At 34.7% G+C, this 17,961-nt stretch overlaps 2 protein-coding genes and 1 pseudogene across 2 annotated transcripts; 2 read left to right on the top strand and 1 right to left on the bottom strand.

The window, feature by feature from the left end:
* Positions 1-210: 210 nt before the first annotated feature.
* On the bottom strand, positions 211-5,435 carry LOC125818275 (bifunctional nitrilase/nitrile hydratase NIT4B). The gene is made up of 5 exons (XM_049497820.1): positions 5,193-5,435; positions 3,689-3,868; positions 2,665-2,958; positions 1,369-1,650; positions 211-629 (listed from the first exon to the last, which is right to left on the bottom strand). The coding sequence occupies exons 1-5, from the start codon at positions 5,332-5,334 to the stop codon at positions 472-474; spliced, it is 1,056 nt and encodes a 351-aa protein (XP_049353777.1). The 5' UTR covers positions 5,335-5,435; the 3' UTR covers positions 211-471.
* A 2,861-nt stretch (positions 5,436-8,296) lies between these two features.
* Positions 8,297-12,176, top strand: LOC125818098 (methyl-CpG-binding domain-containing protein 5-like). Its single transcript, XM_049497622.1, has 3 exons — positions 8,297-8,770; positions 11,395-11,511; positions 11,634-12,176. Exons 1-3 carry the CDS (start codon positions 8,399-8,401, stop codon positions 11,880-11,882), a joined length of 738 nt encoding a protein of 245 aa, XP_049353579.1. The 5' UTR covers positions 8,297-8,398; the 3' UTR covers positions 11,883-12,176.
* Positions 12,177-15,819: 3,643 nt separating this feature from the next.
* On the top strand, positions 15,820-17,301 carry LOC125818342 (methyl-CpG-binding domain-containing protein 5-like; annotated as a pseudogene).
* Positions 17,302-17,961: the final 660 nt, after the last annotated feature.

Genomic DNA, 17,961 nt, shown 5'->3' with positions numbered 1-17,961 from the left:
TTTTAAAATTTAATTATTTGATAAGCTAATTAGTTTGAGCATGAAATGTGTAAAAGACACCTCAAAGAATTGATTCAAATTGAAGTGAATTAGACAAATTAAGAAGCAATTGCCTAGAAGGCTACAACTTTTAATTATAATTACATCAACTGTATTTCTAAAAATTAATAATAAAATTTTAAAAATATATGCATATTGATTGGTAAAAGGTTGACAACAAACTATTAAGAAATTTTCAATTAATTCTAACAATAAATACATAGACCAGAATTGAATATCAAACATGTTTTTCATACAGTTAAAAGAAACTGAGTTAGCCAATTGGTAATGTCTCAAGTGATATACATACATGGCTTATAAATTAAAGGACTACTATACAGCCTTCGCTGTTAAGGTGGCGATTTGTCACCTCGAGCTAACTACTTGGGACGACACTCTAACGTAGCAAATGCAGAGGTAAGGAGGCCTTTGTCATTTGGAAGAACTCTCTGCTTTACTAGTACTAGATGTAGATGTGAAACTAACAGGGCTCACCGGATGATCCTTCACGATCAAGCTAAGAATTTCAGGTCTTGCGTAGTGTCCAACCACATCAAAATCAAACTTGGCGCGAACAATTTCTCCAAGATCTGTTTAAAAATGATAGTTAATAAAGTGAGCTAGTGAAAACGAGCTTCATAAGAATAGGAGACGGGAGGAGAAGTGAAAATATGTAATAATGCAAGTCAATCATGTTGCTCGGTTATGGAAACATATGTGATATGAATGTGTACAAGTACCCTGTACAAGTACATGCAGTTCACTAAGTTTTAGTGTGCTCCAAAGAATCTATGTGATAGTGTGAGAATAGACTCTTTATGTTTTCATTGATCATATATAGAATTTAGAAATCGGAGTATAACTGCAGTCGAATGCACTTTGCTTATACGAGTAAAGTACTACTACGAAATGCAGGAAGTGCACAACCTGTCTGACATATATCAAACTTCAGAGACCACAAAATTGTCGGAACGAAAGGATTAATTTGAACAACTATGCACAACCAATATGCATCTTGGGGCATAGACACGGTATATCTAAAATATACATGTAACATGAAGAAACATTTTATTCCATAGAGAAATTTGTGAGAAGCATACATGCTACGTGGAGAAGTAACTGGGAATAGGATTAATGACAAGTAAAACAAACACCAATCTTTTGCAATCTTCTCTTTCACTTTTTGGGGATGAGAAAACCTGTTTACTTCCTACTTTGACAAAGAAGCTGAGGGTATCACTTTTCAACAACTGATTTACGAAAATTCCATGCACAGTACATATTTAATGTCTACTTGAGAATGCAAAATAAGACAGCTCACTAACGTACCTAGATCAGCTGAGATGAGTGCCTCCCCGTCATAATTTGGTCCTGCCAGCACTGCCCCTGATGGTGATATAATTACACTGCCACCAGCACAAACAACGGAATCTGGCGTAAGATCTTCTTCAGTGCCGGAAAAAACATATTCTGGTGGAGGTGGATAATCTTTCCTTCTACAGAACTGATTGGCCGATAAAACAAAACAACCGCCCTCCAAGGCAATATGGGTCATTGATGCCTGCCACACTTCCCTAGCATCAGCTGTAGGTGCACAATATATCTCAATGCCTGCAACAAGGAAGAGCTTAGAAATTTTGTGGAAACTTATTTAGGATCATATTGCAAATGTGAGCATCCATTTGCTTTCCGAAACTCTCAAGTAATATACATTTCTCAAACAAATGTTGTCAGAAAATGAAAGAAACCAAGAAATCACATAGCACCCCATAAAGCTATTCAAGATACAACTTTTTCCCTTTCTTTCCTAAAAATACCAAGATAATAGCTCAATTCTCTTATTTACATTATCAATATCAAACTCTCTCTTATTAATCATGTCAAATCAAAACAAGCCCCCTTTTTTATGACTAAGAAAACATGTTTCAGTTTACAACTCAGGGATGATGGGTCTTCCTTACTATCCTTCCCCACTTAAATACGCTTAGCACACATCTTGTAATGTACTATATTTGCCATATAACCAAAGCTAAGGGGACTCAAAACAGGCCATCAGTGACAATAGTCATTCCAAAAGGTGCATCCACAAAAGTAATAATGGATCGTTCTATCAACAGTGACAATGAAATTCAGCTTCATGAACTAAAGTATAACATAAGTATTTAGATATTAGAAGACAACTGGTATACCACCCTACAAGAAGTCTTGCAAAATTCCCCACAATGTATCAAGTAATTTAGTAGTTTGAAGACATTATAATCAGAAACAACTGCAGCGTGAATAAACACAATGAATTATGGATGAAATTTAATGCCATTATTCTATTATCAGAAGCTGCACCAAGCCAGAAAAACATTTGATCTACTTTAATGCCCTAGGGGTTTATTACTTTAATAGCACAAATGAAGCAACCACTATCATTTTTTCATATACTGATATATTTATTTGAAACTTGATATATATCTGTCATGGAATGAAGCAACCACTAGCATAGATGAATTTTATTACCAAAGATGCCAGGAACTTAAGAGGCAACTAATTTGCAATATCAAAGCGTCCCTAAAACCTATGATACTCAACGGTAGGAATAGATGAACCTAAGAGATTAGCAAGCACATCTCTGACCTTTAGCATACATCGCGGTCCTTAGAAGTGGCATTCTGTTCTCCCAACATATTGCAGCACCTATTTTTCCAACAGGAGTGTCATAAACTGGAATTGTTGATCCATCCCCAAAACCCCAGATTATCCGCTCCAACGCTGTTGGCATTATTTTCCGATGCTTCCCAAGGTAGTGACCCTGAGAATCGAAGAAAAGCACTGTGCAATATAGTGTGTATCCATCTCTCTCAATTACACCCATCACCAAGTACACCTTGTATTTTCCAGCCATTGCTGCTAGGCGATCAACCTCAGGACCTGCAACCAATAATTGTAAGAGAAAGAGAGAAAAGAAAGCTGAGAAGCTTTTGCAGGGATGAAATAAGAAGGTGGGAAAAAAAGTTTGAACAAAGCACATACAAACAGAATACATATGTTTAGTGAAATGTAAAGGACTTGTAAGTTTTAGCATGGTCTACCTTAGCAACGGAGTCCAGAAAGACATTTCTAATTTCATAGCATGTTTGTTGACTCTTTTTATCCCAAATCAACAATTTTTGAACTCACCAATAAGTGTTGTGGTAGAATGGTAAAGTACTCTTTCATCCTTAACCAAGAGCTCTCGGATTTGAGTCCCCTTGAGTACGGAGTCGCCTTTGTTAGGGAGCGCTTTACCACCCCCCACCCCCAATGTGGGACTTCCCAGCGCGAATCCGAATTTAGTTGTCCTACCGGACACCGGGTGGGAAGCCAAAATAAAAAAATAAAAAAAATTGAACTCTATGTTCTGAATTTTCAAGCTAAAATCCTTCTACTTATGTTGAATTACTATTGAATACATTTAGTTTTCCTCTAACCCCAATTAACAAGAAAATGGAATTGTCATATATAGCTTAATCCTAGGAATGTGCCACAGAGTTTTTTATCATCTTCTTATTGCTTTTTGCATAAGTAATCTATTATACATATCCTTTGAGTTTTGAACAATTGAAATCACCTCCGGTCAAAAGATTTCATGGTAGAGAGGTAATTGGTAAGAGTTCCAGACCTGGCACATCAATGGCAGAAGCATGATATTTGCGAAACTCCTCCTTTCCCTTATCTGTCCGATTCCCAATTGAGACACCAAAAGTTAATCCACGTGGATAACCACCAATAAATGCTTCAGGAAACACCACCAGCTGAGCCCCATAGGAAGCCGCTTCAGCAAGAAGCCTCTCAGCCTTATCTGAAAAAATGTCAAGCAATAATTATCTCAATTCAAGAATTTAACAAACCAGAAGACTTCTTGATTTAAAAAAGACAGATAACTTTTAGAATAGAAAAATCCAGCTTCGCGACCACAAAGTAACCAAACATAATTTCATGAAGTAAACTCGATGTTTATGACTCTTTCTACCCCATGCACTAAAACAAAACCTTTCCTCTTCATGTGCAAAGACAAAGAATACAGGAGGTAGGAGTAAGGGATATAATTTGGATTAAAGGAGGTAGATGAAAAGGATATAGTTTAATTATTTGACAAAGACAAGATTGATTGAGGGCAGTGCACACTCCCAACAACATTCAAACGCTGAACAATCATACTTTCTGCTGATAGCAACTACTAGTAAACACATAAAACCTTGCAATATAACGAATCAGCTCACAGACTCTGCTCATTACTAGTTAGAGGCCTTAAGTATACTTGATTCTAAATGAAGAGAACCATATGCTAAAGCTTAAAGAATATGCCTTTGAAAAGAACTGAACTTTTGAAGGAGAATAAATCAACGTAAAGCACCATTAACAAGAGAGCTTTAAAAGTAAGATGAATTGAGTTCCCAAGTCAGAAGTTTCTTTCTTTAATTAAGGACACCATAGAAATCTCCTTCCTACTAAGGACATGACCTTAGATAGGGAGGGTGTGGAAGACACGAATTAGGGTAGAAGGTTAGTAGGTAGCAATGTGTTGTCTTGTTGTCCATTTGTATTAGTAATCATAGACTCATAGTATTGCTCATGTAGTTACTTGTTCATCAATTTTTGTTACAATATATTGTTTCTTCTTGTACCTCGATTATTGTCTTGTTTTGTTGTAGCTTCCATTCTTTCATTATCTGTTATTGTTTGTTGTTTCTTGTACTTCCGTTACTTCTTTTTCGAGGCTGCTGTGGACTGTTTTTCTTGAGCAGAGGTTCTATCGGAAGTAACCTCACTACCTCTGAGACAGAGGTAAGGTCTGCGTACACCGTATCCTCCCCAAATCATACTTTGTGCGTAAACAATACCCTCAGTTCTCATCAAAGTCTTCTATGACCTTTGTTGCCGCAAGTGCATCAAATAATTTTATTTAATTTTCTTTTTACTTAAAGTTACAATGATTAAGTAGCATATGAACACAAGGAACTGAGCCAGTAATGGGAAGATTTTGACCACAATCTCAACAAATACTAAATTCAATACTGAAAATATTTAAATCCTGGATCCACCTCTGTTACAATCATTCAAACAAGTCATATCAACAACACGAGAAAATCAAAACCGATTAAATAAGATTTGAAGTGACTCACCAAGAGTGGCAGGGGTATCATAGAAGATGGTAGAAGCTTGAACTACGGTAGCACGGACAGTGGAGGAAGAAGAATCACCACCCATTTCCACTTCAGCAAACAACGGCCCTTCGTTCACTACTGGGGTTGGGACCAAAGCCATCGGATTTTCTGCTTCTCAATTTGCAGATAGTGTTTTTCTGTATTTTGTACTCTGCTCTAATTGGAGAAAAAATAAGTAGGTTCCGGTACTTTTTTATTTGGTTAAGAGATTTCTAGAACTTTTTAGAAGGGGAGCCTCTGAGTCACCGTGCTGGCAAGGGCGGACGTTATGTTCTTCGGTTCAGTTATATCAAATTTTAATTTAATTTTTTAATTTTTGGTTTTAGAAAAGTGTGTATCGTATATCAAATCATACTAATTTGATTTGGTTTTTTCTATTTCGGTTCGATTTAATTTGGTGTTTTTAAATTGGTTTTTCGATGCAAATGAAAAATAAAATTGAGGACAAAATTAAAAGTATAAGATACTTATAAATTTAAAAATATGTTAGGAGATGATATGTATCGCCCCTGGAACATTTAATGTGCTAACTAAAAGATTATATTTATCTTTGTTAAGAACATTGTGTCTCTAACCTTCTCAAGAAAAACATGAAAGAAGACGGGTTCCTTTACCTAATGTACATTGATAAAAATATGTTTTGGTTCCTCTTGAAAATAATATTGGAAAAAGGATCTGATATACCCCTCAATTTTGTCATTTAGAGCTGATATATCCCTCGTTATAAAAGTGACTCATATATACCCCTATTGTTATACAAATGGCCCACATATACCCTTTTCCTCTAACGGAAGTGAAAAAATTAATTTTAGTTTAATTTTTTTAATTATTTAAAAAAAATATAATCGCAGTATATTTAATCTTCCTCAAACATATATTATTTTTTTAAAACTTTTTTTTTTGTTTCAATGACTAATTTAGATTTATTATTTTGATGGTCAAATTTATTTAAGTTTTGTTAATATTCTTGTAAAATTTATTATAGATGACCCAATTTTTTTCTTCAAATACAAAAACTAAATTACAATATATCCGAAAAAAATAGTTTTAAATTATAATATAGTCACGAAAAAAATAGTTTTAAATTTTTTTCTTTACACTAAGGAATGAAAGAAAAAATAAAATAAGAATAAGAAACTCAAATAATGATAACCAAAAAGTCAAAAAAAAATTAAAATATACCTTGAAATTTGCTAGAAAAATCATATATACCCCTAAATAATTTCTTTTAAAATCAAAAGTCAAAAATATAAATTTAAAACTAATTTTTTTCACTTCCCTTAAATGAAGGGTATATATGACCTCATTTTGTAACGGTAGGGGTATATGTGAGCCGTTTGTATAACGGTAAGGGTATATATGAGCCACTTTCATAACGAGGGGCATATCAGTTCCAAATAGCAAATTTGAGGGGTATATCAGGCCCTTTTCCCATTAATATTTGAAGTTAACTATTGAACTGTACATTTGTTGTTACTGTGATTTGTTCATGATTGATTTAATAGTTGATTTTTTTTATTTTTAGTTAAGAGATGCCATATATATATATATATACTCTTTGGTGCACTGAAGTTCTGAGACTTTTACACCGAACACTAAACCAAAGAATTAAACTTTTGAAAAAATAACACTGATACCAAATTGAAAAACCGAAGAATCGAATTATCGATTCTGTTCGATTTTTTGATTTTTTGATATTTATGCTCACCTTTACTAATACTGTTTGTACATACACAATTTACATAACATTTTTGAATTTGACTTTTCTTTTGAATTTTATGTAAATATGAAATAATTTACGTATTGAATTATTATTTTATGATTTTAAATATTTTATAAAAATTTATATGATTATAAATTGTTTTACTGAAGATAAAACAAAAACAAAATACATATCGAGTCATTCTTATCAGCAAGATAACGTCGAAAATTTTGATTTTTACTAAATAAGCGAGAAACTCTTTATATCTTTTATTAGTTGACCACGCCAATTGTCATCTCAAAACAATGTTAATTAGAGATAGAAAGTGCTTCAAAAGGCGATGAGTACTATATTACTTACAATGAGGAGGTGTTAGCATTCGATTATCGGTACTGGCACATCACTTGACTCACTTTCATTACCAATACTCTTTTTTTTTTAAAAAGTGTGCCAACACATCCTTTTTCATGTTCAATTGACTTAAATATTTTTCAAATTGCTTTATTTTTTTTCAATTTAAAAATTAAATGATTTCATACTAATGGTGGAGAGAACATTTTTCCAAATTTTATTTCAACCTCACCCCGTCACTCCTAATCCACTCAAATATCCTAACCCTTATCCCTTCAACCTAATACCTAATAATGTGACTGATTTTGTTCTTGATCGACTCGAGACTTGACTCATGATCACCTGATATGAAACCTGCCCCAACTTGGGACTCAACCTCAGCCTAAGCCTAATCCAGGATCTAACACTCGACCTATAAGCTGTGACTTAATTCCAAACTTGAGACCCAACTTTAAACTGTCATGGGATCAAATCCCCAACCATAATTGAGACTTATATGTCGATGTTGGGGTTGGATCTCGGAATGAGCGTCAAGAGTTCAACTCTCGAGGTCAAATTTTGAGTAATGGTTGAGTTAGGGTTGAGTCTAAGGATCATGATCTCAATCTAGATCTTGTAATTGTCGCAATTTTGATTATATCTTGGATTTCAAGGTTCGAATCTATGTCTTCAATTTAGGTTTTATGTCTTTGATGTTTAAGGCTATTTATCTTTATCTTTTTTTTTTTTTTAATATCAATAAGTTATTCAAGTTCTTTTATTAAAATATGTTTTTTAAATCATGCAAAATAAAATTAAAAAAAGTTTCACATTACTTATCATTTTTATCTCTTGCTCCCCCATTAACAAATTTCACTATTGTTAAATGTAAAGTAAAATATAATTTAATTAACCAATCACATGATGCCACGTCATTGTTTACTTGCGTTGTGTACTTTTAAAAAAACAAAATGAAATATATGTTTCTAGAGTTAAAAAGGAATGTTATCTTTAGTTTATGATAGCAAGAAGATTAACCTAAAAGTACAAGCACAAAATATACCGTCTGTCATTTCACATTATTCAATTGTTTTTTTTCTCTCTCTATCTGTTGACTCTTTCAACGCTTCCCATGACTGAGGCTGCCGCCGTATCATCCATCCCGCCGGCAACAGTAACCGGCGACGATTTCCGTGATGAATCTCTACCGCGGGATCCACTGTTACAGTCCGGAACCTACATCGACGCTGAGTCGAATGTTAACACCACACCGAACAAAGGCGTAAGGCCAGATGAAGGAAATGTGCCTGATCTAACTCCGGCGCCGGCGGAGGGAACTCAGGCGATACAGACGACGGAGACGGTGGCTGGGACGGTGACGCCTCTGCGTTATGGGAGTAGATCGGCAGAGGTGAATGTAGAAAGGCCGACCTGGTTGCCGGAGAGTTGGAGGTTCGAAGCGAAAGTTCGTACCTCTGGCGCCACTGCTGGAACTGTTGATAGAGTAAATTTCATCTCTTAAACTACATATACATATAGCGTTGGACTAACTTGTGCTACATTTAGATTATTTTGCCTCTCTTATCCTCTATTTAACAAACGAAATATAGGTTTATACTTTATTCGTCATGCTTTCTGAATGCTATGTAATGATTTCTCTCTTATATGCTATGTCTGCTCTACGTTATTTTATGTTAGTATTTTTTTAAATGCTTTTATATATGTTACTCCAGCCGAGAGTGTTTTGGAAACAGCTCTTTACCTCTCAGGAGGTAGGAGTAAGGTCTGTACGTTCTACCCTACCTAAACACCACCTGTGAATTACACTGGTTAGTTGTTGTTGTTGGTTGCTGTGTGTTACAGCAAATGCATCTGAAAATGTGGTTATTTTTCCCTCTCTGGTTCTTACTTTTGGTATTGGAGTTTGAATTAGAAGTTATTTCAGAAACTAGAGCATGAAAGATTTTTATTTGTTTGTTATGTTCAGTAAAAACAGAGACTGTTGTGTTTTGATTATGAACAATTGATAAGCTGTTATTCTTCTAGTTTGTCGTCCATTGAAGTTATTAGTTTCTTCTTTTTTAGTCGATCTGTATAACTTAACTTCAGTGAGATTGTTAGCTTTTCTGTTGAAGCTGGAAAAAATAATTCTTTCAAAGTTTCAGGAATGTTTGAACTTTGATTAAATGAATATAACTCGATGAGAATGGTTTTTCCATTGAAGGAGATAAGGGGAGCAAGTATCAGAGTGACTCTTTTGCTTTCTTTGTGAACTTCTTTATGTGGATTAACCATCTCTCTTTGTTTTCTAGCTCAAATGATTTACATGAGGAAAGGACAAGCTTCTTCTGAACTAGTGCAACATGTTCTGTTAGTAGGATTTAGGTTAGGAGGACCTTATGATGAAATTGTAGATTTCATATATAATTTAGATCAGGAGATTATATTTTTTTCTTTGAAAAGAATGATTGTTTTTCAAGTGGAAAGGGAAAGTAGAAACAGTTGGTTGTGTGCATATGTGTTGAGCTGAGTAATTTTCTTGCCTTTCTAATTTTCACATTTGTTACATGATTTTGTGAAGAGAAGTGTGAACTTGAGGTTGCTGATATGCCATTGGGAATGTGGTAGTGTAGAGAGATTGAATGGTTTGTATTAAATTAATACTCCCTTTGGCCAATTTAGTTTGATTCCATATGGAGGCTAATAAAGCAAATATTAGAATGTAGATGATAGATATATAACAAGGATAAATTTAAAAATGGTGGCTGGAATGTGGCAAAGACCTCCAACAATCCTTTGAATTTCGAAATTCAAAGGATTGTTCTGGTACCTTGGCTTATTACACGATTCTGGAATTGGATTTTGAAATTTACTCTTAATGTAGTAGTGGAACTCCATTTCGGTCTCTTCAATTTTGAAATTCAAATCCTTTCTCTGTGAATCTTGGCCAATTTATACACTTCTGGGATCTGGGTTTTTAAATTTTGCTTGTGGAAGGTTGAAGTTTAGATGATCTTGGAACCTTGTGTGTCAAAAATAGAAATTATTTGCAGGAAGAGCAGGTGAAAATGAGGGATAAGATAAGCAAATTCACCTTGGCCTCTAGTTATATGCTGTGTTTTACTCAAATGAAGTGAGAATTTATTCTACTCTGTTTCTGAAAGCGTAGGAACTTTTTCGACTTGATTTTGTTTTGTTTATGGGTAAAAAGGGGGGATGGGCCGGATAAAAAGGGGGTGAATCGGGTAAAATCAAAGGGGATTCAGTTTGGGGTTTAATTGTGTTTGAACCGCCAAACAGTTGGGTTGAACCGGGTTTAGTAGGGACTAATGGTGGGTTAGTCAAGGGAATAAATGCCCCATTTTCGTCACAGCGAGGGCTTAAAACTGCCATTTTACTAATGGAGGGTAAAAGTGCTTGTCGAATAGCGGGACAATTTTGGCTCTGTTCCATTGATGTAATCAGAAGGAAAGTGAGGTAGAGTAACTAAAAGTTTAGTTTGATGAGCTGATGGTGCTCAAGAAGGAAGAGTAAATGATGATAAGTGCTTATTGAAGGCATCATTATAAAAAAAATGTGTTTATTGAAGGCAATCGCAGAAACTCTGGAAGTGTATGAGGCAATAAAAAATGCTTGATCGTCCATCTCTTCTTAATGCCCAAAGTTATCCAATATCTATACTAGTGATAGGAGGCAAGTATCCGGAGGAACCTTTGACATGCAGCCAAGTGTACTACTGTTATTCCCCAAAGAAAAAGCATCCTTCTTTTGATGTTGTATGATGTTGCTTGTTTGTACGTATAGTCTTCGTTGCCTTGCCTCTTTAGGTAGATGGTGGATAGAACCTCTTCTGCTCTCTCCCTCTTTCACTTCCATTCTTTTCTGTGATTTGTCCCTTCATGTTTGTTGTTTCACTTTCTTTATGTGTGGGTTTATTTCTTCTTTTTCCCTTCCAGTTGCAGGTTGGTTGAGCATTATTGAGTTGGTTTAGTTGAAAATATTACTAAAGTCAATATGTCATGCACTTTCAATTTGCATTCTTATTATTTAATTGAAGTCATTGACATACAAACTGAGTTGTATATCATTTGGCATGGTGTCTAATTGTTTGTGTCCTGGATTCTGCAGTACTATTATGAACCAGTCTCCGGGAGTAAATTCCGATCAAAGACTGAGGTGCTTTATTTCCTGGAAACGGGTGGCAAGCGCAAGAAGGCAATTACTGGCAGTGGCACTGATGCTACAGTGAGTGAATCAAAACATTAATAATAACCTATCACCTCTATGTTTGTATAATTGTATCAGTCTTCCTTTGCTACAAAGAAACATACATCTTGCGTGTTTTGATGGTAGAATTTCTTTTGCAGCCATCTGAGACCCCCCCAATCAAAAAACAGAAGAAGAGCATCTCGAAAACAAAGAAGGTTACCTCTTTCTACTTTGATTCTGGGAATCCGCCACAGAGCGTGTGCTGGGTTCAGACGGATACTTCCGCAGATACTTGGACACCTTCATGTAATGGCAGTGTGGTTCCTGGAACCCGGAAACAAGAATGGGATGCTGTGTTCTTAAGTGTATCCAAGCTGAAGCGAAGGAACACACAAACAGGGAGATAGGCGGCTGTAATGTGCACCATACCCTAACAGTCAACGAACCTTTTTCCGGATCCATCTAGACTAGATAGTGTGTCAAATGCCGCCTGAATTTGCCTTACTTCTTTTGGGTTTAGCTAAGGGGTCTCATAGTTGTTGATAACTTCTTGTTTTGGCCTTAAGGCATAGGCAAAAGTTGCTTCACCTAAATCTGTTCATCATGTAATCTTGTGGTATTTTGAAATTAATTAGTTTCAAGACCTTCCGTATTAAGTAAATTACCAATGAATTTGAAGCATTTTAGTAGGATTGACATAATATTGTTGCAATTGTGAAAATACTGTAGTTATTGAGTATGATGAGGACTTGTCTTAATGCTTGTGAAGTTTGCATCAGATTACATATTTCAGCCGTAGAAGCAATTACTAATTACTAATTAGGTAGACGGTTCACATTACACCTCTGGAGGTGTGACCTTGAAATCTATACAAATACGAGATATTTTGTGCATTAGGCTGATTTTTTAAAATTAATTATTAATTACACTATATTATATTTGCATAGATGATTAGATCACTCATATAGGTTGATTTATTCTTGGTGTATCGTAGTGTAATTTCATTTTAATCCGTAGCTAATTTGTAGAGATTATCTCAAACTTATTGTGTGTAAATTTATCAAAAATACTGATTTTTTTTTTTTTTTTTGTCAAAAATACAAAAATCACAACAGAAAAAGTTGTATTAACCACCAAAAATAGATCAAAAAGATGTATCACAAGAAAATTACAATATACTTTAGAAATAGACCAAAAGAACTGAAAATATCATACACACAAATATGATTTCTCATAAAATATTTTCTTTGCATCCAATATTTTCTAGTTTCGATTAAATGTAATAATCACCATATCATAGTTTAATAAATATGTCAAACTTTAAAGAATAAAAATGCTAAAAAACTTAAAAGGGACTACTTTGTACCTATTAACAAAGTTAAGGTATCATTTTGTTGTTTTCTCATCTATTTTTTCTTCTTCTAGAACTAGACCAAGTAGTTTATACAAACTTCTCAACTTTTCCTTTTTTTTCTAGATAACACAAAGTGCTGAAGAAATTGGATTTTTTTTCCAGTGATGGAAGATGGAGATTTATTAGGTTCTAAGAAAAATGGAGAAATAGATGAGAGAAGTAAAATTAATAGTACTAATGGTGGTGAGAAGAATGTAGAGATTTCAGTACCTACAACTTCTACTATGTTTCTAATTTGTCCGACGGATGAAAAAGGTTCAAGGATCTGATAAATAGATGATAGATTTATTAGCCTTGGGATCTCACATGTACTTACATCCCATTTTTTGTTGCTTTTGTTCATATGGGTTATTACCTCTGTACGGGTACGGTCGGGGTACATCTTACCTTCACCAAACTCCACTTGTGGGATTATACTGGGTATGTTATTGTTGTTGATGTAGTAGTAATGTTATTATGTGTTATTGTAAATGATCACTTTTAACTTTTACAAGGACATGATGCATCTTGCGCTTACCGATTACATGACCTTAGATAAGAGGGTTTGAAGGTCACAGATTTGGTTAGAAGGTTAGTTGGTAGTTGAGCATACACTCGCATCTTGTGCTTACTGTGGACATGACCTTAGATAGAAGGATTTAGTGGTTATGGATTAGGATTTAGTGTTTGCATCTTGTGCTTAGTGGGAACAACACCTTCAATGAGAGTGTTTGTTGGTCGTGAATTAGGATAGAAGGTTAGTGGGTAGTTGAACATTCTCTTGCATCTTGTACTTATTGCTTATTGGGGACATGACCTTAAATAAGAAGGTTTGCTGGTCGTGAATTAGGATGGGAAGTTAGTTGGTAGTTGAACGTTCGCTTCTGTGCGAGATAGGTTTGGTGGTTGTACATGTATCTACTTTCTTACTTTTTTACCAGTAGTATTAGCATTATTGTCGTAGTTTCTTGCCTTTGATTTCAATTATCACTAGTGCTTTTGTGCTTCGGTTATCGCATCATTTCACTGTTGCTATTGTTCTTTCTTTTGTATGTTGCTTTCTACTTTTCTTTTCATATTATTTCGTTGTTATTGCTTCAATTTATGTATTCCCTGTTTTGAAAAACTTTGCTATGCTTTCTAATTTGAATTTCTATTAAAAACAACCTCTCTATCTTTACAAGGTAAGGGTAAGATCTGCATAAACTCTACTCTCCCTATACTTTACTTGTAGGATTACACTGGGTATGTTGTTGTTGAATGATATTTAAAATTTACTTATAAAAGTAAACATACATGTACAATTTTTATAGTCATTGATAAATTTGGCACCATTAACTATGGTCAAGTGGACTTTACCTTTACTAGAAGTTGTGATAGAACCACATGTAAGGACGGTAAGGTTATACCAATAGATGCCATGACCACCAAACATAGGTAAAACGTGAGTGTAAAGTCAGAAGAGATATGAAGAATTTGATGGTGGGCATTAAAGGGAGTGTACTAATTAGCCTTTCAAGAAAAACTATGATTGCAAGAATCATGGTGGTGGAATGATGAAGTGCAAACTGCAAAGATTTACTAGAACTAAAAGAAGAATGTTGTAAAAAGTTACCAAAAACAAAAGATAATGAAACCTTTGAAGAGTATAAGAGAGTTAAGAGGGAAGGTAAGGAGGCTATTGGTAAAGTTAGGGAAAAGCCCTAGATGACTTGTACACGATGTTAAAAGACAAAGAGGGAGTAATGTTTATAAATGAGAACGATTGAGAAAGAAGCACAGTAAGCACTTAAATCAAGTGAATTTGTATTAAAGATAGTCCTCAAGAATTATTGATAGAAGATAATGAGATAATGAGATCAAAGAGAGGCGTGAATGTTGTTTTGATCAATTGTTCAGTTCGTACTATAAGATTTAACATTTTGTATCTCCATACCTTTGTGCACAATAGAGATTTTAGCTACACTTGTAGAATTAGGCCGACCAAGGTAAATGAGACCATGAAAAATACGAGGACTAAAAAGCCCAGTCTGAATGGTATCCCAATAGAGTTTGGAAGTGTCTTTGGAGAGGTTGAAGTCTGCTGACTTACCAAGCTAATTAATGTTATACTAACAAGTGTAGGATGCTTGAGGAGTGAAGAAAGAGTACATTTATTCCAATTTACAAAAATAAAGGAGATATTCAAAGTTGTACGGATTGTCATGTCATCGAACTTGTGAGCCATGTGATGGAACCATGAGAGTTATAGAACGTAGACTTGGGGACATCACAAAAGTGAGAACAATGGATTTATGCCTTGCATATCTACAATGAAGGTTGTATTCTTATTATGAAGATTAATGTGAATTTTTCGTGAGAAGATGACTGGTCTATCTATGGTGGTCATTGACCTAGAGAAAAAATGTGATACGAGTACCAAAAAAGGTCCTTTGTGGGTGTTAGATAAGAAATTACACAACAACATACCCAGTGTAATCCCACGAGTGGGGTCTGGGGAAGGTGGTGTGTACTCAGGCTTACCCCTACCTTGTGAAAGTATAGAGATTGTTTCTGATAACCCTCTTGCAGATGACAATGACGTTGAGTTTACAATAGAAAAAGACTCGACATATATTTAGTTTTTGTTTTATCTTCAATAAAATAATTTATAACTGTAAAAAATTATTTCTAAGTTATTTAAAATCATAAAATATTATTAAAAATTGACCTATCACACACTGCCAGATCACTTGGCTACTTTGGGGGGGTGGGGTGGGGGAGGGGTTGTACATTTAGAATCAAAATGAAATAATGTTTCTTGATTTAAAAAGGAATGTTATTTATAGTTTATGAAAATTTACTTAAAAAGTATAATCAGAAATATACCGCCTGTCATTTCCCATTATTCAATTGATATTCTTCTCTCTATTGACTCTTTCAACGCTTCCCCGCACTATTAACTCCATATGATGACTGAAGCTGCCACCGTCTCATCTATCTCGTTGGTAACCATTACCGACGGTGAATTCCAGGATGGCTCCTTACAAACGAATCCGCTGTTACAGTCTGGAACCTACATCGACGCTGAACCGAACAACAACATACTGCCAAATGAAGGAAAAGGGGCCAATCTGACTCTGGCGCTGGCAGGGACTACTCTGGAGATGCAGAAGACTGTGTTGGTGGCTGAGATGGTTATGCCGGTGCATCAGGTGAATGTTGAGAGGCCAAGCTTGTTGCCGGGGGAGTGGAAGTTTGAAACAAAAATCTGCCATGTTGATAGGGTAAAAATTCCGTCTTGAAACTACCTATGCATATAGTGTTGGACTTAACTTGTGCTACATTTGGATTATTTTGCCTCTTTTATTCTCTATTTAACAAAATAAATCAAGGTTTATATTTTACTCATCATGATTTCCGAATGCTATGTAATTATTTCTCTTATTAAGTGTTATATATGCCTTTCTTCTGTGTTTTGTGTTTGTATTTTTGAAAATGCGTTGATATGTGTTTCTTGAGGCGAGGGGTCTTTCTGAAATAACCTCTTTACCTCTCAGGAGGTAGGAGTAAGGTATGTGTTTATTCTACCCTCCCAAAACACCTTGTGTGATTACACTGGGTATATTGTTGTTGTTATTGTTGTTGGTTGCTGTGCGTTATATAGCAAATGCATTTGAAAATGTGGTTATTTTCTCTAGTTTTTACTTTTAATATTGGAGTTTGAATTAGAAATTATTTCAGAAACTAGAGCATGAAGGATTTTTAATTGTTTGTCGTGTTCAATAGAAGCAAAGACTGTTGTGTTTTGATGAACAAATGTTAAGCTGTTATTCTACAAGTTTCTTGTCTATTGAAATTATTAGAATGTAGATGATAGATATAGTATAGGGATAAATAGTGAAATGGTGGCTGGAATGTGACAAAAATATAAACGTCTTATAAAGTGAAAAATAGCTAGTCTGCAGTATTATTATGATACAGTTTCCGGGGGTAAATTTCGGTAAAAAAATAAGGGGCTTTATTTCCTGTAAATGGGTGGCAAGCACAAGAAGGGAAACACTGGCAGTGACAGTGATGCTACAATTAGTGAATCAAAACATTAGTTATAACCTATCACTTCTATGTTTGTATTAGTCGTCCCTTTACTTCAAAGAAACATACATTTTCTTGCGTGTTTTAATGGTACAATTTCTTTTGCAGCCATCTGAGACTCCGCAAAGCAATAAACAGAAGAGTGGCTCGAAAACAAAGAAGGTTAGGTTACTCCTTTTCACTTTGACTCTGCCAATCCACTAGAGAGTGTGTGCTGGGTTCAGACTGATTCTAATGAAGATACGTGAAAACCTTTTGTTGATGGCAACATGGTTCCTGAAACCCAGAAACAAGAATGGGATGTTGTCTTCTCAAGCGTATCGAAGCTGAAGAAAGAGAAAAAACAAACAGGGAAATAGGCGGCTATCCGAACTCTTCTCACTATCTACCTAGACTAGATAGTGTCTCAAATGACTTTGCCTTACTTTTTTTGGTTTTCACAAAGGGATCTCATAGCTGTTGAGAACTTCTTGTTTTGGCAAATGTGTAGGCATACATTGCTTCACCTAAACTTTGTTCATCAATCATGATGTTTTGGTAGCATTGAACTCTTATTTTGAAATAAATTAGTTTCAAGACCAATAATTTTGAAGCATTTTAGTATAGGATTGACATATGAGGTCTTTATCTTAATTCTTGTGAAGTTTTCACCACAAATTACAAGTTTGAGCCGTGGAAATAGTCATTAATTAGGTAGACGGTCTACATTACATCCCCTTGAGGTGTGTCCTTGAAATCTGCTTGAATACAAGATATTTTTGTACATCAGGTTGATTTTTTTTCTTAATTATTAATTATATTATATTTGCATAGATGATTAGATCACTCATATAGGTTGATTTATTCTTGGTGTAGCTTTGATCGTAGTGTAATTTCATTTTAATTCTTAGCTAATTTGTAGGGATTCTCTTAAACTTATTGTGTCTAAATTAATCAAATACACTGAAAATTTTCGTAAAAAATCACAATATAAAATCTAATACTACACACCAGAAATAGATCAAAAAGATGTATCCAAG

Source organism: Solanum verrucosum, unplaced genomic scaffold, assembly GCF_900185275.1.
Source record: "Solanum verrucosum unplaced genomic scaffold, falcon-dt-bn FXZP01000253.1, whole genome shotgun sequence".
In the NCBI taxonomy this organism is placed as follows: domain Eukaryota; kingdom Viridiplantae; phylum Streptophyta; class Magnoliopsida; order Solanales; family Solanaceae; genus Solanum; species Solanum verrucosum.
The sequence above is the reverse complement of the archived record's forward strand: the minus strand, read 5'-3'. Positions and strand labels throughout refer to the sequence as shown.